This window comes from Drosophila innubila (assembly GCF_004354385.1).
Source record: "Drosophila innubila isolate TH190305 chromosome 2L unlocalized genomic scaffold, UK_Dinn_1.0 4_B_2L, whole genome shotgun sequence".
NCBI lineage: Eukaryota > Metazoa > Arthropoda > Insecta > Diptera > Drosophilidae > Drosophila > Drosophila innubila.
The window spans coordinates 14,998,360-15,020,563 of NW_022995372.1; the positions used below are offsets into that span (position 1 = coordinate 14,998,360).

The window sequence follows — 22,204 nt, forward strand, 5'->3', positions numbered from 1 at the left end:
AGCAAAATGAATAAACCTTATAAAACAAAAAAAAAATCAAAATATAATAACTTTATGCAAATGATTCGAAATTGTGTTTAAAATCAGAATTGCATTAGCAACTACAACAAAACTGAACGGCAAATTTACAAAGCATATTTAAATCAAGGTTTTTATTAAAAACAAGAACAGTAACAAGAACAACACTAACTACAACAACTACATATTCAAGATAAAGAAATTGAAAATTGTTGAAATTGTGAATGTGAAGCATTTTAAGATAAGCTTAGCCAATGGAGAAATACATGTATTATTACCAAAATACAACAAAATCAAACCCATAAAAACGCATAAATACTTTCATAATGGGAAGTATAATTAACTATTATTACGTATTTGAAAGCAAAGCATTGTGAATTAGTATTAACGCAACCAAACAACAAACAAAATGGTGGTGAATAAAGATTGTAAACGATATTAATAAAATTTGTTATGATATTGCTTAATTTGGGTAAAACTTTCAGACATTAGATAAGTTCACCATGAAAGAATTGATATAAATATTTATTTGGTTTTTAGTTATCATATATGTATTTATTGATGTGTTGTGATTTCTAATACTTAATACAAAATCTATTTGTCGTTTTCATACATTTATAATTGATTTCGGTTTTAGTCATAGATACATTAAGTTTAATTTTACTTTTATCATTAAATAATTAGTAACATAATTTGGTTTACTGCGACTTAAACATTAATCATCATTTAAATGTGTACAATCACTATCATTTCCATTCATTTCACTTTTGCGTAGTTCAACAAATTATACAATTAAAAACATATAGAGAAAGGACTGCAAAGTATAAGAAATTACACTTTATATCACGCATGGGGTTTTATATGGTTGGCAGAACTTGGACAAAAACAATAAACGAAGTTTTCACTAAATTGTACAAAAGGATGGTCAGAATAATTTATGGAAAAAAAAAATATTTAATTCAATGAACGAAAATTTGTGGCATGCTCGGCCAGACAGATCCATGTTTAAGAGAGCTTCAAATAGGATGGAGGAGAGCATTTTTTGCGCAAGAACTTGATTATATACAGGGGCAAACAGGAGACGACTGTGATAAGCGATACCTTCCAGAGGAAGTCGTACGACCAGATAAATTCCCAGTCTGAAATAAGTATCATAGATATTAGATACCTCAAATGGAGGAATAACAAGATATTACTTACCGAAATACTCATGCAGCACAGCCAGCGAGATTAGATAAAGCGCCAAGCTGAATAGCTCAGCCAAGACCATTAGCCTGTAATATATTTGAGATATTTAGTTAAGCCCACAAAGTAAATGAGGTTTTTTATTTACCTGTGCCAGGTGCGCACTGTCAACGCCACCATGATGAGCTCTGTCATAATTAGAGCTGAGAAACTGATAGCCACAATGTGTATAAACTCGTCCACAAAGAGTATGAGTGCACCGTACATAATGACGCCTCCTTGATAGATGCTGATCAACACCCAAATGAAGAATGTTTTATAGCTGAGACTACGCCCCTTTGACAAATCTTTATATAACTCCGGATACGTGACAGCTGTCTCCGAGGTAATGTCCTGATCCAACACAAGAGAAAACACCGGGAACATTGTGTACAGCGTGGAATATCCGACCATCAAGAATCCCTGATAGAGTGCCACCGAGCTTAGATAAAAGACAGCCGAGAAGACAGCTTGCAATGTGGTAATTATTAAGCCACGATGTATAACAAACTGGGACAGGGCTGCAGAGCGTTTGTAGCTGCGACGACCGTGGATCAACAGCAGCTTGGCAATGTGCGAGAACTGGGGAATGCTAAAGTCTCCTGCCAGCGATGCTTGACGTCCCTCGCGTCCCTCGATGCCCACGCCAGCGTCCGCCTGCTGAATCATGCTTACATCATTGCCGCCATCGCCGACAGCACAAGTGCGTTTGCGTGTGTGCTTTTGGATGAGAGCCACCACTTGGGCCTTTTGAGTCGGTGAGCAGCGGCAACAAACGACTGCGGGGGAGGCAGTGGCCAGCTCCAAGAACTCCAGTCGATAATACTGTAGACAAACCTCCAGCGACTCGCCGGATATGACCAGAGCGTGACCCTGTTTGCGCCGAAAGTGATTCAGCTCCTGATGCGCCTCCGTGCGCGTCTTAACCGAGCGCAGCACATACAATCCCTGATTGCGTCCAATCAGCTGCGAGGACTTGGCAATGCAGCAAGCCGTCTCCAGCTTATCGCCTGTCAACATCCAGACACGTACACCGGCATTACGCAACAGCTCCAGCGTGGGACGCACATTCTCCTGCAGGCGATCCTCTACGCCGGTCAGACACAACAGCTCCATTTCGCGTTCCAGCGACTCTGTGACGGCGGCCACCTTGGCCACACGATCCGAAATGCTAAGACGAGCCGCATTGTAACGTGTCTCAAAGTCGTTGTACTGTTCCTCGGTGAGCACCTTCTTGGCGACGACAAGAGTGCGGAGACCCTCACGTGCCATGTTACCCGACTCCTCGCTTAGCCAGTCATTGTATTGCACAATGGTGGACATGACCACATCGGCACCCTTCAGATAGAACGTAATCTGGCCCGTCTTGCTCTCACGCACAATAATGCCCATACGCTTACTCTCGCTTGTAAAGGGGAACAGCTGAAGGATTTGATAGTGCATCAGTATGTCATCTGTAAATGATTGATAAATTGAAAGATTAGTAAAGATTTCATTAATTGCATTTAAGGCTACTCACTCTCATCACTGGCCGTCTTCACCTGCAGCGTCATGGTGTTCAGATCTCGAGCAATTAGAGTCAGGCCAACCTGCTCGGTCCACTTGACCAATGCAATCTCATCGGGAGAGGCGGCCTGATACTGATGCTCCGTGTCAGTGCTGCCGGGAGCCTCGATATTTATCACAGATTTCGTAGGTGAATTATTGCCACCAGTCACCGTGGAAGCGGTGGACACTGAGCGATTGTCCTCGTCGTCACTCACCGGCGTCACATTGTGGCACAAGGCCAGAGCACGTACTGCCTCCCACTCCCGCCATCCCTCTGGACGACGCATGCGATTGCCGGCAAACATAATTGGTTTGATGTTCTCCCCAGCACTGCTGGAGCTCGAGAGGCTGCCCTGCTGCTGTTGCTGTTGCAATATACTGCCCGATAACTTTTGTATCATCTGTCCAATGTGATGGAACGTATCCGCGTCGTGTGAGACGATGCCCAGATGGATCTTCTTGAAGACCATTTCATTTTGGGTTAGCGTGCCCGTCTTGTCAGTCAACACATACGAGATGCGACCCAACTCCTCGGGAATCGTTGTCGATCGCACCACGGTTCCCTTGATGTTGTCATCGTTTTGCATTTGCCACGAGTAGAAGGCTTTACCCATGTCGAGATTCACGCGCAAGCTGATCGGTATAATGTAGGAGAACAAGAGCACAAATCGGAACATGTAGCGGTACCAGGGACCTCCGAAACCCTTCAGCATCATCATGACAAGCGAGAGTCCAAGTACGGCACAGAAAAGCACCTGAAATATAAGAGTTTGTATTAAAATTGCTTATTCGACTGGTTTTACGTTGAAGTACCTTCGTTAATCCGTTTATCTCCGTGTCCAGTAGTCCCACCTTCGAACGTGGCTGTGAGTTGTTCATCACGCTGCGCGTCTCGCAGCCCGTGTAGATGACAATGCCAGTGGCGGTGCCGGCGGCAACCACCGTGTTGGCCCAGAGAGTGTTCTCCACACTGAGTCCGGTGTCCTCGCTGCCATCCGTCATGCAGAAGGTGGCGATGAAGCTGTGTATATCGTTCTGTGGCTTCTCCACATAGAAGCTGGCATCGATGTTGTACAGATCCGCATCCCGGCTGAGTTTCTGGGTATATGGAACCGCTAGACGTGGCTTCCAATCTGTCTCGCCGTCGAGTTGATCGGTGCGCACAAAGACGGAACCACTGCGATCACTGGTGCGGAGTAGAATTAGATCTGCCGGAACTCGTTCGTTCTTCTCCACAACGATGACGTCGCCCACTTTGAGCTTCGAGCTGGGAACCATCTCATACCCGTTGCCATGCGATGCCGAGAGACGTTTATATTTCTGGGAGTTGACTTCATGATCTCGTTGATGGCGACGCAGATCATCCACAGCCTCCCGACAGATGGTTACCATCAGCACAAAGCCGAGTGGACCCCAATAGGTGTACGGATATCCAATGCGTATATCCGGTATGAACTGGGAGAGCGCCATCAGTAGAAAGTAAAGATTGAGAAAGAAGCGAAACTGCTCGAAAAGCACCAACGGCAGGAACGTGATGAAATTGTACTTCTGGTTACGGATCTCATTCGGCGGAAACTTCTCAGTGTTGGGTCTGCCCAAGATGACGGTGCGGGCTCGCAGCTCACGTGGCCTAAACCATTTCCTCCAGCAGCTGTAAGACCAAAGAAATTGAAATATATAATTGCTGATATAGATCGTTTGGTAGAGCATCTGTAAAAGCAGTTTGAGGCAGCTGCTTCAGAGAAATCCAAGTCGAGTTTTCAAATCAAGTTCTCACGAGATTTAGAATAAACAGTTAAGTACAAGCAACTCACTGCAGGCCAACTATCTGGTGATCTCTTCAAAAGGGTTACACTACTAGATACCCTACTAATTTTTTTTAGTCGAAAACAAATGTTATTGTTTGTAAACATATAATTTTTTGTTTTAAAAATTCTTATTGCAATTATATGAAATCAAAATACCCTGCTACCCATCAGTATAGGGTTTATTGGCACTCATAAATAAGTGTACACATTATAAGTAAAGACTCCAACTAGTAAGTAGTGCATTTGTTATCAGCTTTAAATTATTTTAACTGAAAGCAATGCCAACGGAAATGACCTTGTCATAAAAAAATCAATATTAAAAATTGAATAAGCGAGAACTGATACACCAACAGACACACATACACTCAATAACATCTGTATTTGTATTTATATTTGCATGTGCATGTGTGTGTGTGTGTGTGTGTGTGTGTGTGTGTGAGGGGAGTAAGAATAGCTGCGATTTACTGCAATCGTCTCATTTGCTGACAATAAAACTGGAGTGGTGGGTGCTGGGGTGGTGAAACTTTATTTAAAGCGAAAAATGCTGATAAACCAGCTTTTCCGTTTGTTTAACAGAACGGGGTTCAAAGATGTTGCGATGATTCACCTGAATGAATACCAGCGATTGCGCTGGCGAGTTAGCAATGGGATGTTCTCTCTGGTCATGGGCGCTGCGGCCGAACTTTGTGAAGTGCCGTCATCCATATTGAAGCAGCTTCTCCACTTAACACAATTTCAAAGCTTTATTTCGCTAGAATTAAATTGCGCTGCCCTTTTAGCTTTGTTCTGACAGCAGCTGTCTCGATGTTTGTTTTTGTTGTTGTTGAGTTGTTTTCACACAGTTGTAGACATTGTGCATGGTACACGCTTCACTTGCAATTACATGCCAGATTAATTAAATCAAATTGCATTTAAAATTATTAAACACACTCAAAAATTCTTATGCAGAAAAATCACAAATCAAATGAAAATTCCGTGTCTAAACTGCGTTGTCTGGCATTTGTATAACAACCCTGTTTGCTTGCCAAGAGAAATCAATAACAATGACGGCGTGTGCAAGTGCGACAGAGAACGCACTAGTTACTTAAGCGCATGACGTGTGTGAGAAGAGTGTAGCTAGCTAAACAATCGTTCAGCACAATAGTCTGGCAGCACTATGAAATAATATTTCCGCGCGCACTTACTGCATTTCAAATTGCGAGCGTTATGGAAACTTTTTTAAATGTAAATAGGCTGCTGACAGCGCAGTTCACTGCGTTCGCACTGCGGTGTTAATTAAATAAGCTTCGTCGGGTATTCGTTGCGTTTGTCAGTCACTGCTTAGATCAGCAATATCATCAGTGCTGGAGCTTTGGCAACCACCACCGACTGCCATAATTTTATTGCTATTTGTTGTGGCTCTCTGTGTAAACTTGTTTTTTGTTTGGTTTTTTTTTGCCTTTATGGGCATTTCGTTTGCCGTTGATGTTGCGGGCGTTGGGCGTGTAAGCGTGTGTCTGTCCGTACGTTATTCATTGGAATAGAGTGTGCCTTAAAAAAGTTTTGTCAATATTGTCTCCTAAGCGTTCTCACTGCGTTTTCGTGTTATGATCTCATAAGAAAAAGTTGCCAACAGACAAAGCCATTCAAATGAAGAGCCACCACAAGAATAACAATAGCAACAGCAAGAACAACAACAACAACAATTATTGTAAAGAATGAGCAATAAACAGAAAAGGTTCAATGACATCAACTTGCTTAATTTTAGTTAAAATTCTCGAAAATAAAGAAATGGCAAAAGACAAAGATCTTGGCCAGACCCTCACAGTCTCACACAAAGGGTCAGTTGTCAGTTGAAAAATACAAGCATATGGAATCTCAATCTCATTTAGCCCGGTTTTGAGTCACAGACTTTACCGTCGTTTCACGTCAAGGCAAATTGCACTTCAAAAGGTTTTACCGCCAGTTTGTCACCGTTCAATTTCCAAAGCTCGTGCCAATAACTTTGTTTTTGCGATGCCTCATAATTGCTTAGCCATGTCGAAAATGTAAACAATTTTAATTCGTTTTATTAATTGTTTTCTTTAGCTTTGCACCTAATTTCAGCATTCGAATTGCATTCAAAATGCATTTGCTATAAAAATTATTATATCATTTCACAGAATTACAATTTGTATATGCAAAATTGTGAAAAGTTTCAAAACTGACAACAGTTGAAAGCGTTGTTGTTGGATGACAAACATTGATTATCATTCCCCTCTTGTTAAATAATAATACACCTGTAATTGCTGTTCTCGTTACACTCGTTAAGTATAGCGAATGCGAAAGATGATTTCAGCATTATTACTGACCCTTAATCATTTTTAGCTGATGTTTTCTTCCAGTTTGGAGCTCAGTTTCAGCTCTGCGTAATCACTTCCAATTACTTATATATTATTTGAATTGAGATATAGATTAATCTTGGAAACTTTGCTGAAATATACCTAAATAAATATATTTCGAATTATAGGAGTATAACAAGACAGTCGCTTTTGTAAATGTTGATCCAACGTATAGAAAGTTGCTGAATATGCGACTGCTCAACATTCGCTTTTTATTATAAACCGGATCTTTTAAGCTTTTGTTTTAGAACAAGTCTGGAATCTTAAACGCCAAACTCTAAAAAATAATGTTAAACCATCATTCATTATTCAACTGTACAGTATCTTTAAGCTAATACAGTTAGCCAAAATATATTTATTGTTACTGATCATGTTAAGCTTAAGATGTTAAGTTAAGAACTGTTAAATTTCTTAACAAATAATTATAATTGAGGTCTGTAAAAGTCAAATGTTTTGTTAAAACTTTTCTTAAAATATAAATACTCATCTCTAAAAATCATCAACAGTAAAGACAAAACATATTTGACTTACGAATTTTATTGAGCTAAGAACTGTTACTTTTTTTTTTTATTTACAAGTTTATACCCATAACTTTACATTCATTTGAATGTGCTTTTAAGAATGGTCTTTAAATACACATAGATACTCATCTCTAAAAAGCTTAAACCATAACATATTTGTTATTATCAACGTTCTGTCAAGAACTCTTAAAATTATTGGTAAAGGTTTAGTCTAATTATAGGTAGTAAAAGTCAAATTCCCATTAAGAGCGTTTATATATATTCTGCACCCACATAAAGTGTTTATGTATCCATTTTACTTGTATCTATGGAGTACAATAATGAATGCAGTTGGTGACACAAACGTGGCGTATTCAATGTGGCAAATACCAACTGGTAAGAGACTTTTTCCCAAGCCATTTACCTTTGTTGTTTTTTGCCACTTTTTGCTTTTGCTTTTGGCCACAACATTGGCCGTTATGTAGCATGCAAAACAGCCCCCATACCAAAGAGTAAACAAGCAGTTCACCAATCCCCCAGCCCGATGTTCCAGATCCATTTCCAGGGCCCGTCAATGGCAACGCCTAATGTTATTATTTGTGTATTGTGGCTGTGACCACAACTTGGCAAAGAGTTGGTTAAGTAAACGGCACATTGTTTCACCCACAGCCAACAATGTGGGTTAATAAGCAGAGGCAAAAGCAACTGAACACTCAGCTTCCCCTAGACTATATACCTAGAATATATTTATAGCATACAGTTCATAGAGCTGTCGGAATCATCGGTCCACTTTTCCATTTTTCACAGAAATCAGTCAAGCGACGATTTGTGGGTCTGTCCAGAGCAATGACGACAAGCCCGCTGCTTGACACAGAAATTGAATTTTAGTTGGAACGAGTACATCTCTCCAACCTTCCCACACACCCTCAGCAAGTTGCCCCCGGTTAGCGGTTACCGACAGGTGGTAAGTGGCGCATAATTTATGCTCCTCACTCAAGCAGTCAGTCAGTCCATCAGTCAGTCAATGGCTCATTGTCTGCTCTCAAATTAATTCCTTTGACGCGACTCTTCTAAGAAATAAACCAAGAGAAAATTCTACTGTCTTTCGACACTTTTGCGGTGTTTATGAGCAAGTGTGTTTTCGACTATTCTTACTTTTCACTCAACCATTGTCTGCATTATTTATAGTCTTTCTACTCAAGACGTAGAAATTCTATGCCATGGAAAACCAACTTAGAATTATACGGTCAGTGTTGCACTAAATATAAGCAAAGATAAGAACAGGCGGAGCAAAAGAAAAGCAAGTTAAGAATACATATTCAAAGAATATTCGACTCTTTTTATATTCAAACTCTATTTATATTCAGAAAGATTTCCATTTCGGACATATTTTCATAGTCTGAAAAGAATGATGCCATCAAATTTCAACAATATTATTAATCAATATTATACAATCAATAAATTCATTTTACAAAATTATACGTCTTTTTTTTATTTAATATAGAAATAAATTGTTTTTAATGCAATAAATTTATAGTTTAATTAAATCTCAACAAGATGTTGGTTGTTCGAACATCAACAATCGATCTTGTTATTTTACATTGGGCTTGATGAGGATTAGGAGCATATGCCCGAAAGAGAATTTGAAAGTTTACACAACCAACTTTTGAAAACACATGTCCATAACTCCAACTCGTTCAAGGTTATTTCAAATTTTTAAACCTTATCGGCACATTCGTTCAAGTTAACGGAAACAATTTCGCGTAATGCTTGCAATTAGGAAAGTTCCATACAAGAGGAGTAGAGCTCGTTAAACATCACGTTGGTTCCACATCAAGTGTTTGCTTACACCTTCCTACATTTGGAGCCACATCGTAATTCTAATCGCTAGCCAAATTATTTGAGCTTCATATAACAGGTAAAGCGTTGCTGCAAATTGCAGGTGAGCATGGAAAACAAAGGCCTAACTCAGTTGGGTATTTGGGTTAGGTACAGCAATAAGACCTTCAAAGAAACAAGTGTCGAAAGAAAAATGAAACTAAAACCTAAAATTTAATAATGGCAATGTTAAGTGATAAACACTCAGTGCCAGTTTTTTTTGTCAGTTTTTAAAGAAAAAAAACTTATGAAAAGTACAAATTTAATAAAATTTCTTATATTTGTAAAACATTAATAAATGTAATATAATGACTTGCGTTAGATATGCCAAATTTTATTAAAGAGATTATGTAACAATTGGTAATGTGGAGATTGTCAATGAGAAATTAAGAGATTAACGTAAGAATTTTTAAGGTTACTAAAGAAAGAAATTTTAAATTGGTAGAGAATGCAAATTCTAATAAAAATGGTGCACTTTTTTTTTAGCTATAAAACAGATTTTTTTAAATAAAAAGACAATTTTAGAATTATGTATTTTATATATTTGTACAAGGTTTATATATTATATGTAACTATCTGGAACAGAAACTCCTATCTACTCCACCTACCATAGAAACTAAGTAAGTGATGTGAAACTAATTATGGTACGCTGAAATGCAACTGAAAGAGCTTTTATATAATTCATTTGATAACCACATGACAGATAAAAATTCAATTACATTAATACTACGACAACCCAAGGGCTGCTAGCGAAATTTCCTGATAAGAACTCAATTAAACTTATACCAATGTATATAACTAAAATTTTAGAAATCCTATACAATTGAGAAATCTATGGTGATTATAATTTCATAAAATATTTTTTTCCCGTGCTCAACAACAAACAATGACCTGATTGTTATTCGCACGCTTGTCTTCAGTTCCGAGATTGCTAGAGTACTGTCTTACGGCTGCGATTATACTTGTAGTGTAGGAATTACTCAACGCAAATCGTTGCGTTCTTTTTTACTCCAAAGACTGACTACTGGGCAGTGTGACCTCCTTCTGATAAGCGACGAGGGCACATAACTTTCAATTTTCGACATAAAAAGAACAAAAAATTGGGGGGAAAAACACAAAAAAAAAAAATAAAACTAAAACCTATACTGGATGCGACTTTTGCTGCGGAACTCGTTTGTTGTATTTGAGAAAACCTTGAATAAAGCAAGTATCTAAGCAAAACTGGTTTGTGTAGGTTAGTGTAGAGTTGGGTGCGTGAAGTGATTGTGCTCGTGACACGACACCCAAACAATACATATCTAAATATATACAACAATTATAGAAACAATATTTTGTTATTAAGGTAGTAAATTTTTTTGTTTAAGATTTATTGCCATCATTGATTTAATTTTGCTTTCGTGACACGCTCTCATCGCTAGTTAGTTTTGTTGAAGGTGTTGCAGGCCAAAAATCGATTACATATGCAAATTCTTAAAAAGAACCTCACCCCTCACTCAACGATACCTCCCTGCTTTGTATTGTGAGCCCATAACAATTAGAGTCTTACGAAAATGTTTTGGCGTGAGAAATGTGACAGTCGCAGTGCCTTGTCACTGCTCCGATCGGATATTTCACTATTTATAGGTTCAGTTTCAGTTTTAGTAGAAAATTTTCCCTCGACTTAGCTGGAATGGACGACAGAACATACACGATGTCCACAAACAGAGCTACTGACGGATTCAGTTCGGTTCATTTTGAGTACTTTGTGGATCACGTTTATCGATTTCGATTTCGTCGCAAATTGCTGAATTTGTATACCCTGTGTAACCATTGGAAAAAGTGTTGTTTTAGTAGAAGTATTATCGAATCTTTAATGTTTTATGAGTAGCTAAACGTTACATCACACAAACACACATATCTAGTAATTGTTTTGTCAAAGGAAAACAAATTTATAATACCAAATTTTGAATTGTTTTTAACAATGCTTAAACATAATAAATCTCATTATTTTGTATTTATTAATTTCAATTAAAAATTTAAAAATTGATCAACGATCGTAATAAAAATATATAAATTTTCCAGGAATCAATTTTCTATAATGTTAAAAAGAGTTGTCAAGAAAATGTTTTGACCAAATGAAAAATTGACACAATTTCTCTTGCGACGAATCATTAAAATCCATTCACGTGAATATTGGGCAGAGGTTAGTTCAGTTTGACTGAACGTCTCATATATATTCATTCTTGTCTATGGTTATTAGAACAAGTTATACAATAAACATAATTTTAAACGATATAAACTTTTTTTGATAAAAAAAAAAAAAATATTGTAATTTTAATGTTGTCAAACATATGTAATTAATCATAGGTACTGAGTATCCCAGAGTCAGGCACTTTCATTTCTTTTATTTCTTTATTTATTTTGCCGGCGGCAGTTTCTGTGCGCTCTTTTTCCATTTGCTTTTTCTTGTCTTTCTTCTAATTAAGCAAATTAAAAATATATCTTTATATATGTATAAATACATACGTATGTATGCATATATATACTTATTTTGAAATAATATGTGCCACATAATGTGTTTGTAGAATTTTACTTACATTTCAAAACACGAATACACAAATTTTCTTAGAAACGTTTCATCAACAATTTTGTTTGCCTTTGCAATTTTCTTTGGATTTTTGTTGTTTTACTTTTTTACTTGAGCATTTCGAAATGTCTTCATTTCGTAGTTTGAATTTCAACCATTTGTTGTTGCCCTATGACAACGTCATAAAACAACAGGCCCAACAACAACAACAACAGCACTTTAACAAATAAAAGTCGCTGGAGCAGAACTTGCTGCCAAGAAAGGTTTCAAGATGAGACCATTCAGTCAGTATTGAGGTAATAACTAACTGTAGCTCAATATAAGCATGATGCAAGCCGGAAGTCTAATCAAAAAAGAGGAAACCGTTTTTTATACAAGATCAAAAGAATTGAACAACTAAAGACTTTTTATGAAGTAAAGATCAGTGAAAGGTGTATACATTTTGATTTATTTGGCGCAGCAAGCAACTGTCTATATATAATCAGTACAGTCGACTGTATATACATTTAGGATAGTTATGTATTGATATATTAAAAAACGTTATATCGATCACTGAACCAGACGCAAAAAAAAAACACAATTAAATACAATTATGGCACAGCAGCTGTTTTGAAAATACACACACACACACACACACACACACACACACACACACACACACACGCACACAGTAGTTTTGAATGGATGGCAATTGTTGACAGCACACAGATGTTAAATATGGGTAATATTGTGTATACGCAACGTGTGACAAGTTGATCGATTTGCTGATTTTATGGTTTTACTCGTATTTTACGCACCTGCAGAGACACATTTTACAGACATTGCTGATGCTGCGACTTTTGCTGCGACGTCTGTTGTTCTGATAGAATACTGTGGAGGCGCCGTTCTCGGGATCGATCACCGTATGAGCGCTAATACCGTTTGATGCGCCAATGTCTGTGCTGGTCACATGTGGTGCATGTGGCGCAGAGTTGTCGACGCCGCTGGCGCCCGTTTGTGTTAGTTGCGCCAGTTTCGTTGCACTACCGCCGACAGTTGTATGGTCCGACGTAATGTCTCGCGATGCACTGCCGCTGCCGCTGTTGTTGCTATTTGAGTATTTGGCGCGCTCGCGACTTCGCTCATTTCTATAACGTATCTGGCCGGCGGCTGAGCCAAGACTGAATAAATTGCCCAGAAAGCTGCTACCGCTGTTGCTGTTGCCAGCAGAGGGGCTAACAATGCCGCCGATTCCACTGTAACCAGTTGAGCTTTTGCGTCGTCTTTGGCCAATGTTGTTGCTTTTGCTATTGCTTTTGTTGTTGCTATTGGCAATGGCAGCGTCGCTGCTGCCAATGTGTCGTATGAGCAATTCTGTTTCTGAATCAGTCTCTTCGCTCTCTTCGTCGAAGTCACGTAGCGGCCGCTCGTTATCAGTCATGGCGTAAGAGAGCGTATCTATGCAAGTGTATAAGAGAGCGTTTCTATGCAAGTGTATAAGAGAGCGTTTGTGTAAGTGTGAGAAATATAGAATATGGAAGAGAGCGTACGGCTGCGAGCGAGCAGCTTTAGTGTATGCAGGTGTGTCTTTTTCTCTCCTTCTTTCTATTTATTTTAGCTAAACTTTAATGAAATCTTCTTTTGCTGCTGTGCAGCTATCAACCAGTTCCCAATGCTTCCGTTATCCTTTTAATGTGCTCTCTTAAATGCAGCCGTGGGCTAGATTTGTTTTCTTATTGTTCAGCTTCAGCTTGCCACGTTTTCAATTAACTTTTCGCTTTACAAGAATAATGTGAATACACTTCCACTCCGCACTTTCCTTTGGCTTAGCAAACAAAACGTGCAGCATTCGTTGGCTTATCAATTGTTTTTATTTGAGCGCGTAAATATTTATGAAGTTCACTTTGCGTATCGTAAAGTGGATTAAGAAAACACGTATGTATCTTGATGGACACTGATACACGGGCGTTCCCCGACGTCGCGACGTCATCTATCGTACTTATGTATAGTATTTTGTAGTTCGAAGTCTTCAGCTCTGTCACATAATCAAACGCAATTGATAGCTATTTATAATCAATTTAACGTATTGCCGGTTGGCAGCCACTAGATTACTAAACACGATAACAACAATAAAAGAGAACAACAATAACAACGCGGCGCAATGTTTTATGAACAGAATGCAACACACACATATACACATACACGAAACCAGCACACGGCAGCAATTGCTAAAAATTCAACTCTTTCGCTTTCATTCACATATTTGCTTAAATCTAAGCAAATGAATTCAAACAATTAAATATTTAAAAATAATTAAGCACATGTGCTGGCACGTTTATTTCTATTTTTGTTTTATGTGCTGCGGTCAGCCACGGGCCAATTGTAGTAGGAATTTGGCCAAACTGTGAAACAGCTGTGCGAGCAGTGTTGGTAAACGCCGCCAGTTTGCATGTTGAGCAGCGTTAAGCGCACATTTGAAACAATTCAAAACATTTAATACAAATTAGTATATTTTATAAAATAGTATATATTCATTATGTTTTTATTATATCTTAATAATGTAGCATATAAACAAAGAACGGGAATTTACAACGAGATCTTAATCAAAGAAACAAGTTAATATGCAAACAATAAACCATTTTTTTAGTTTGTTTCTTTTTGCTCATCGAAGCAGTCTACAATTTAAAATACAATACACAAGTGTTTCAAGTACATAATACGTTTTTACTTTAAAGCAATCTCTAAATATTTCGCTAAACGTCAACGCAACAACTAAATACATTGCTTTTGTTATCTTGGGGAGAGGGTCGAGGAAAGTAGACTATACGTTAGCTTTATGTTTATGTAGTTTATATAAATATAGATACTTGTATTATTTATAGGTAAATTATGCGATTATACTGCAAAGCAGTTAGTCCTATCTGCGCTCTGTTTGCAGCGTTATGTTTGAATCCGAATTGGAATAGTTCTGTTCCAATCTGGGCCGAAAATCATCTTCGCCATCGGAATAGGAACCCACAGACCGGCATATGCTGCAAGTGATTACACGAATTAATAATTGAATATAGTGATTAATTCATTTTTATACCGTTGCGTTGACGCATAGCCCTCGATGGCCACAGCCTGACTCACTCCCGGCGGCAACAGTTGCTGCAACAGGGCATCTTTGGCTACGTTTGCCGTTGTGGGCAGTGGCACATGATTCATGTCCACCGATGAGTGCGACTGCGATAGCTGAGGATTGGCAGCTGCTGCCGTCAAACCGTTGACATGTCTACTGCTTGCACTTAATTGGTTACCGTGATCCACTTCATCACGCTGGGTGCGTTCAATGTACCGCAGCGTATCAAAGAGTTCCAGCAAGTTGCCAAAGGTGTTGTGCTTATCACAGTGACCTGTGATGTCATAGCACAGCTGCGAAACATTCTGTCGCAGCAAATAAATGGCATACTTGGTTTGTTGCGACGGCAGAATGGAGCGCGTATACAAAGGGAATCTACAAAAATAAAGTTGATTTCCAATGAGATTGTCTACTGAGTAAGAATATGACTGTCTAGCTTACTCTCTCGTTGAGTAGGTCACCTCCTTGATTTCGTCAGCAATTCGAGCTCGCGACGGTTCATAACAAATGCGATTGCGTAGTGGACGATCCATAATGTAGGCCAGCATCTGCACCAGATGCGCCACATAACCCAGAGCAGCGCTCACCGCCAGCGGCGAGACATTCTCCAGCAGCTGCGCATTCATCGCCTGCCGCGCATCACTCATATATTGCTCCATGTGGGGAAAGGCGATGCCACAAATGCTAAACTGCTGTGTACCCAGACTCTTGATATTATAGATTTCTTGCAGCTCCAGCACCAGCGTGGACATGCTACGTTCCACCTAAGAAAAAAAGTTCATTAATATTAATAACAATATTAAAATTTACTAAAGAAAAGAAATGATTTTCGGAAGCACAAGCAATATTTTATATATAAGATTAAAAATAAACCAGTTTTTGAATTGATATAGTGTGTGTTTCACTACCCCTAAATATATACATATTAAAAATTTTCTTTGCAATTTATGCTAAGATATATACATATTTTAAATTGCATGTTTAGGTATAGGAATCGTTAACCGAAACTAACCGTTTAATTTTTATTACCGGAACTGAGACCGTAACCGAAACTAATTCTCTATCAAGAACCGAAAACCGAAACGCTTGTACTTGTACGGTTGTGGTAAAGTTGCTAGGTCAAAGAGTTGACAAACTTCCAACTGTCATAACTTGAAAAAAAAAACTGACCCGATTTTCAATCGGAATGCCATTTTGATCATGATTCGGACTCTTAATTCATACTGCATTTAAATTTCTGCATTTAGCTAATCCTATTATTTTTCAACCATCATAGCCATGGTTCCATGTCAATGGTAAGGACCCCCCTTTGAAATTTAGAAAATTTAAAATCTCAAGTTTTTACTTTTAATCAACTTCTTATATCGTAATTAGTATGAATTGACACTTTAAAATTGATTCTGAGGAATTTAATTTTCTTGTAAAAAATCATGGCAAAATTAAGAAATAGACTTGTAAAGTTGCTAGATTAGAGGCGTGAGCAACTTCAAACTGTCATAACTTTGGCAAAACTTTACCGAATATCAAGTGGAATTTCATTTAGATCATGGTTTGGCATCTAAATTTACTCTGCACTAAAATTTTATTTAATTCCTTCAAATAATTTTGTTCCTCTCGATCTAGATATTTACTTCGATTACATAATTATTTTAAAACGACACCTTATCATTTTAAAATGTTTCAAAATTGATTTGGTGTACCGTTACGTACCGAAACCGAAAGAAGAAAACTGAAATAGAACCGAATTAGTGGTTTCGGAACGTACTGGAATTGAAACCGCAACCTTTATTAGTTTCGGTTTGATTCTTTGATTCCAATATTTAAATATTATTTCAACACATTCAAATAGTGTACTTAAAATAAAAAAAATTACATTGATGTAATTATATTATTTTAAAATTGATCTTTTATTCCATAATACAGTGATTGAATTAAAATTGTGGTCAGAGCTTTTAATAACTTTGTAATCGTGGGTCGTTTATAACTTGATCTTAAAATAAAATAAAATGTCACTTACCTGAAGGGTGATTTTTCGCTTTTGTTCACGATCTGTTCGCTGCTTTGACGTCTCTGTGCGCAACTCCAGACGCTGTTGCTCCAGCTGGAGCAGCTGATTATGTAATTTACGCTGCAGTTGATCTCGCTGATCCCGCAACGTCTTCAGACGCTCCTGTTTGCGCGAATTGCGCTCCTTGAAGGTCTCACGTTCGGTCTGGAGTAAACGTTGCTTGCAACGCAATGCTTCAATCTGTTGCATCAGTTGCTGGGCACTATATAGAGTCAGGGGTGCAATCTGTTGCTGTTCGGAGAGTAGAACGCTGAGCGTGCGACCCATGGAATGATAATGCTGGGAATGCTGACTGCCGTAGGGTGAGCCGGACATTGAGGTGGTGCGTGGCTTAAGTCTCAGCTCATTGCGTGTTATACAGCTAACACTGAGACGTGCAATTTCCCTGCTCACCTCCTCCACATCACGCAACTTCTTTCGCTGATCTCGCTGACGCTTCTGCAGCAGCAAGAGATTCTCTAAATTGTAACTGTGACGCATATCCGCCAGATGACAACTGAGCTGTGCATAGCGCATGATGCTCATCTGGAGCACTGGACTGCTGCTCCGACTAACACTTGGCGAGTTGATGCCGCCATCATCGTGATCGTTGGCCGCATTCCGTGCATTACTGTGGTGCTCGTCATACCGCTGGTAGTGCAGACGCAGCTGGGCATGCAGTCCCTGTTCATTGATCAACGCCGAAGATGTGAAGTGCTCGCCATTCAATTGAAATATCAAACAGTTGGCTCGACATTTGGCCAAAGCCAGCGACGCTAATGGTATGAGGCCGGAAAAATAGACTCCCCAACAGAAGAGCAGCTCAGGAGGGCGTGGCAGTTTGTTGGGCGTCAAATGCACATTGGCCAAACGTTGCGTCATCTTCGCGCTGTAAGCCATTGTAAACATTAATAAAAGATTCATAGATTCATATGTATAAAATAGGGGAAGGTCGGACTTGAAAGTTAGATAAGCAAGTAAGCGTTAGAGCTGCTTGCATTTAATATAGAATATAGACTTCTACAACCGATCCCAGCAGTTGCTCATTGGAATCTGTACTTCAAATGCAGAAAGGGTCTATTAAGCTTATCAAAAGCGAAATGTGCGTAATTCATAAAAATGTATATATCCATTAGCTGATATGTAGATTCCTATATAACAGAGATAGTATCAACTATAATTCTTAAAAAATAAGTTTTTAAATACCTACAATAATAAATAAAGAAATCTTAATTTTTGATATTATGTGCTCTAAAAATGTATCAAGATCGTATATTATTACTCGAAACCATATATCGCAGTATTTGAGCAAAAGAAGCAAATACAAAACTTGCAGTGTTTGTATGACTTTTAAACACAATAAGTGCAGAGTCTCTTACAGTCGGCTTCTCTTGAAGTCTCCTAACATTCTAATCCTCGAAAGAAATGAATGACGCACCTTTGCTTAGACTCCGCTGTCCGTTCAGTCTCATTTGGCTTCTGCAGGCGCTGGGCGGTGGGCTGATAATGTGCCCAGACTTTTACACATACGCACTGTGCATTTGATTTTCGCCAGACATCATCGCCCGCACAAATTTCCGCCCACTTTTGCTGCTGATGACGCTGCGGCAATGCCTCACTGGTATAGAACGCTTCACTAGCCTTATCTACATGCAGTGTATAGTATACGAGCAGCTCCTGCTCTTCTATTCCGCACTCTCCGCCGGCTTTGACGTCCAAGGTGCACTCAATATTGAGTCCTTGTATTCGCGCCAGGTTCCGAAGTCGCAATTGCTGCGTTGCCAGCGGCAGCCATTCGCAACATCGCGGGCGCAAATGCATTGCGACTTTGTGTTCGGCGTTACGCTGTGTTGCAGGCGGTGTACATGGTAGAAGCACACTAAACAATTGTTTAAATTTAATGCAAAAATTAACTTGGATTAACTTTTTTGGGTAAACAGCTGTTTTACACTGAACAACGGCAAGCAATGTGACCGTACAATTTGCATTTTTAACTAAGTGGCAACGATGTGACCATGGTGCTGCGCAGAACTGCAAAAACATTAGGTAGTTAAAAAATTAAGATATTTGATTTAGCTTCTGAGTATCAATAAGATAATTTATTGATGATATCTATTCCGCAAGTTACCATGTACTATTTAAACTCCAATATTTCACTTAATAATTTAGCTTGATTATTAATTTAGCCATTTTTTCTGTGCGAAACTGAGCATCACTGTCAATTGTTTACAGAATTTTACAAAAGTGGCAACGCCGTCGTAGAAGTTTAGATTGGTGCGCGTTTAAGGCAGCTTGTTGCAAGGTTTCTCTATTAAAAACTTAATTTAGCAATCGAACAAAGTTAATGACAGATTGAATTTCATTGTAGATGCTTAACTACATTAAAGAGACGATTATGGCGCCTTCCACACGCAGCAGCTTGAACAGAAGCATTCAAAACTCGACTGGCGAAGCAACGGACAAGGACAAAGATAAGGAAATTGAAGCGCCAGCAAAAATGCAAGGATATAAAATAACTGACAATGAACGGACAAGAAAATACGGAATAGGTGCAAATTCACTGGACATGCTAGTGCAAAAAGCTCTGCTTAAATTTCCGGTAAGTCTTGAGGATTGTGAATACTATTAAATTGCGTATCAACAAAAAAGCTGCCTCAACCCACACCCGTCCAGAGAGTTGGCGCTGTCTCTGTCCATGTCCCTAGATATTCAAGGCCAATGTTTTTGTGGCTTACTTCCGCTTTGCTTTTCGTCCTACACGCGTCAATGTCAGCAGTACTCGGAGAGAGAAAGCGCATGCGCGGAAAAGCAAACAAATCGGAAGCAGGACACCTGTTGCTATGAAAAGTTGCCTTGAATACCCAACATATGTACATAGGTCAGGGCCCAGTTTGATTCAAGTCAAGGGCAGCTTACTCATGTTGCCGATGCTCCGTATCCTTGATTTATTTTCAAGCTGCAAGACTTGCATATTTATTTGGCTACAGACGGCTTTGAAGTGTCTGATGAAGAATATTTCAATAGTTTGCCAGCACAGACCCTATTTATCGTGGCTGGACCCGATGCAGTTATCACAACAGGTGAGTTGGCCTATAACGTATCAAACTGTAAATAAACATATAGTTTTTCCTTTTTTAAACAGATGCTGACTTTGAGTTTGAAAAAATGCGACAACAGTCGCCGTTGTTGAAGGTAGCAGACATATTCTATGATTTTGTTGAGCAACATCCGGACAAGTTTCGACGCATGATTTCGGAGTATGAGCATCAGAAGCAGCGACGTGCTTTGGACAACACCAAGGCACACTTGAGTCTGAAGGCCGAGCACGTTGAATGGTTTGAGGGCAGCGAGGAGCGTTTTCAATCCAAGGAGGAGGCCATGGCCATGAGGGCACAGACACGTGTGCGTGGTTATTACTACAAGACGAAGGAGGAGCTGACGCGAAATCAACTGTACAGACAAAACGCCAAGGCACGACAAGTGATCAATTCTGTGCTGGAACAGTTTCGTTATCTACTCATTGGTTGCGATTATTTCTCCATGATATTTAATCGGAAGTGCCATCAAAAGCACGAGATGGTGCTACAGCATATGGGAGAGGAAGAAACCGATGCAGCTGGAGTACCTAATAAGCGATTGCGACAACTCATAAAAGAATATACCACGCGACATGCTATACTGGATGAATGGTCTGTTTCATTATGCACGGAGCTGGGCGATTTCTATTGCCAGGGTGCCTATTCGGACAATGGCAATTGCTGCACCCTGCAGCACACTATCAATCCATACGCATCTCGGGAGAATCTTATATTGTTTCAAGTGTGGAATCTTGATCATCAAATTGAGCTATGTCGATCGATCTTGCCCTCTTTGGTGGCCAATGTCCACGAATTGGTAACACAGCCGCATCGCAAGTGTGCTCTACATAACAAACGCGTTGTGGACATCTCCGTTTTGGAATACTTCTTGGAGATATTCTCGCTAAAGAACCTTAAGCTAGTCCATATTGTATGCCATGATAAGGTACAACGTTCAAATCGCTCCAATGGTCGTCTCCTTTGCGCAGACTGCCATGAGTATCGTATTGTACAGGAACTCATGGGTTTAGAAACTCCAGATATATCTTCCTAGGGAAATATGTCGAAATTAGTCCGTTAAAGCAATACTATATACAATAACGATTATATATACTCTTATATACATTTATGCTAACTGCTTTAACGAGGCTTAGACCTTAAAATGTGTGTCAAGTAATGCTGTGTGTACAAAATATAATTTAAACTGGTCTGAAATAAGTAAACTCAAAGTTAAATTGTACAAATATTAAATATCAGTTAGCTATCGAAATTTAATATTGAAAACATTTACATATATAATGAATTGAAAATTTTCATATTTATGCATTTAATATATGGTAAATGTGGATCTGCATACCATTTAAAACTATTATACATACTGGATTAATATATAGCTTTAAATATTGTTAATTATAGAGAGCGTAGTTGTGTTTTGAACAGGTATTTTTGCCGTTGCTTTGTTCAACATGTCCATTTTAGGGGGAAAAAAATATATATACATAATAGAAGATGACTTCATACTAGAAACACACAGAGACTTGAGTGTTCAAATACTATAATCTGTGCATTTCAGTCTTGTATAGCAATCCTATATATAGGATAATAATTAACCGAGTTTCGAATTTAACTTGAAATATATCTGGCTTTATTTAAGTGCAATATACAAACATATTCTATTATACTACTATTAAACTGTAATTTTTAATGTACATACAAATGTACATACCCAATTGTTTGGTTTTTTGCTACACTCGGCTTCTCTGTACCTCAAACTATGAAAATAATAAGAAATTTTTGACTTACAAATACTTTGAGTTTTCCTTCGCGTCTTTGAATAAAAGGTCAGCAATTTTTTTCAGATGTTTATGTATTTACTAAAAATGTCACTGCATAAAAAATTATACAACACAAAATATATGAGTATAAAATAATAATAGTAGTCAAATAAATTTGATAACACATTCGTATGCATACGAATACCATATGTATGTATATGTTTTTTTTTTTTTGTGTATAAATAACTATGACATAAACAAAAAGAATATTGTTAAGTTGATAAAGAATTTAAAAATCCACAA

General features: G+C 38.5%; 3 protein-coding genes across 5 annotated transcripts; 1 reads left to right on the forward strand and 2 right to left on the reverse strand.

The window, feature by feature from the left end:
- Window positions 1-546: 546 nt before the first annotated feature.
- On the reverse strand, window positions 547-14,268 carry LOC117779654 (probable phospholipid-transporting ATPase IIB). 2 transcript variants are annotated; one of them, XM_034615918.1, is made up of 6 exons: window positions 12,700-14,268; window positions 3,604-4,441; window positions 2,762-3,545; window positions 1,352-2,696; window positions 1,219-1,292; window positions 547-1,157 (listed from the first exon to the last, which is right to left on the reverse strand). In XM_034615918.1, the coding sequence occupies exons 1-6, from the start codon at window positions 13,320-13,322 to the stop codon at window positions 1,024-1,026; spliced, it is 3,798 nt and encodes a 1,265-aa protein (XP_034471809.1). In that variant the 5' UTR covers window positions 13,323-14,268; the 3' UTR covers window positions 547-1,023. The 2 variants fall into 2 exon arrangements, with proteins under 2 accessions (XP_034471809.1, XP_034471810.1); XM_034615919.1 differs by lacking the exon at window positions 12,700-14,268 and adding an exon at window positions 5,206-5,636 and having other exon boundaries at window positions 1,024-1,157.
- A 139-nt stretch (window positions 14,269-14,407) lies between these two features.
- Window positions 14,408-18,987, reverse strand: LOC117781932 (UV radiation resistance-associated gene protein). The gene is made up of 5 exons (XM_034618817.1): window positions 18,488-18,987; window positions 17,020-17,938; window positions 15,444-15,766; window positions 14,970-15,377; window positions 14,408-14,913 (listed from the first exon to the last, which is right to left on the reverse strand). Exons 1-5 carry the CDS (start codon window positions 18,868-18,870, stop codon window positions 14,799-14,801), a joined length of 2,148 nt encoding a protein of 715 aa, XP_034474708.1. The 5' UTR covers window positions 18,871-18,987; the 3' UTR covers window positions 14,408-14,798.
- Window positions 18,988-19,281: 294 nt separating this feature from the next.
- On the forward strand, window positions 19,282-21,932 carry LOC117782106 (DNA fragmentation factor subunit beta). 2 transcript variants are annotated; one of them, XM_034619064.1, is made up of 4 exons: window positions 19,282-19,351; window positions 19,418-19,648; window positions 20,006-20,129; window positions 20,192-21,932. In XM_034619064.1, exons 2-4 carry the CDS (start codon window positions 19,418-19,420, stop codon window positions 21,178-21,180), a joined length of 1,344 nt encoding a protein of 447 aa, XP_034474955.1. In that variant the 5' UTR covers window positions 19,282-19,351; the 3' UTR covers window positions 21,181-21,932. The 2 variants fall into 2 exon arrangements, with proteins under 2 accessions (XP_034474955.1, XP_034474956.1); XM_034619065.1 differs by lacking the exon at window positions 19,282-19,351 and having other exon boundaries at window positions 19,607-19,648; window positions 19,723-20,129.
- Window positions 21,933-22,204: the final 272 nt, after the last annotated feature.

Bases quoted from the DNA above. Each gene is read 5' to 3' on its own strand.
- LOC117779654 (XM_034615918.1), bottom strand. From the start codon at position 13,322: ATGACTGATAACGAGCGGCCGCTACGTGACTTCGACGAAGAGAGCGAA. The intron at 2,697-2,761 runs GTGAGTAGCCTT...AATCATTTACAG, and splicing joins GAAGACGGCCAGTGATGAGA to ATGACATACTGATGCACTAT. The intron at 1,158-1,218 runs GTAAGTAATATC...TACTTATTTCAG, and splicing joins TGTGCTGCATGAGTATTTCG to ACTGGGAATTTATCTGGTCG.
- LOC117781932 (XM_034618817.1), bottom strand. From the start codon at position 18,870: ATGCATTTGCGCCCGCGATGTTGCGAATGGCTGCCGCTGGCAACGCAG. The intron at 17,939-18,487 runs GTGCGTCATTCA...AATGGCTTACAG, and splicing joins ACAGCGGAGTCTAAGCAAAG to CGCGAAGATGACGCAACGTT. The intron at 15,767-17,019 runs GTAAGTGACATT...TTTTTTTCTTAG, and splicing joins AGCGAAAAATCACCCTTCAG to GTGGAACGTAGCATGTCCAC.
- LOC117782106 (XM_034619064.1), top strand. From the start codon at position 19,418: ATGCTTAACTACATTAAAGAGACGATTATGGCGCCTTCCACACGCAGC. The intron at 19,649-20,005 runs GTAAGTCTTGAG...TTTATTTTCAAG, and splicing joins AAGCTCTGCTTAAATTTCCG to CTGCAAGACTTGCATATTTA. The intron at 20,130-20,191 runs GTGAGTTGGCCT...TTTTTTAAACAG, and splicing joins CGATGCAGTTATCACAACAG to ATGCTGACTTTGAGTTTGAA.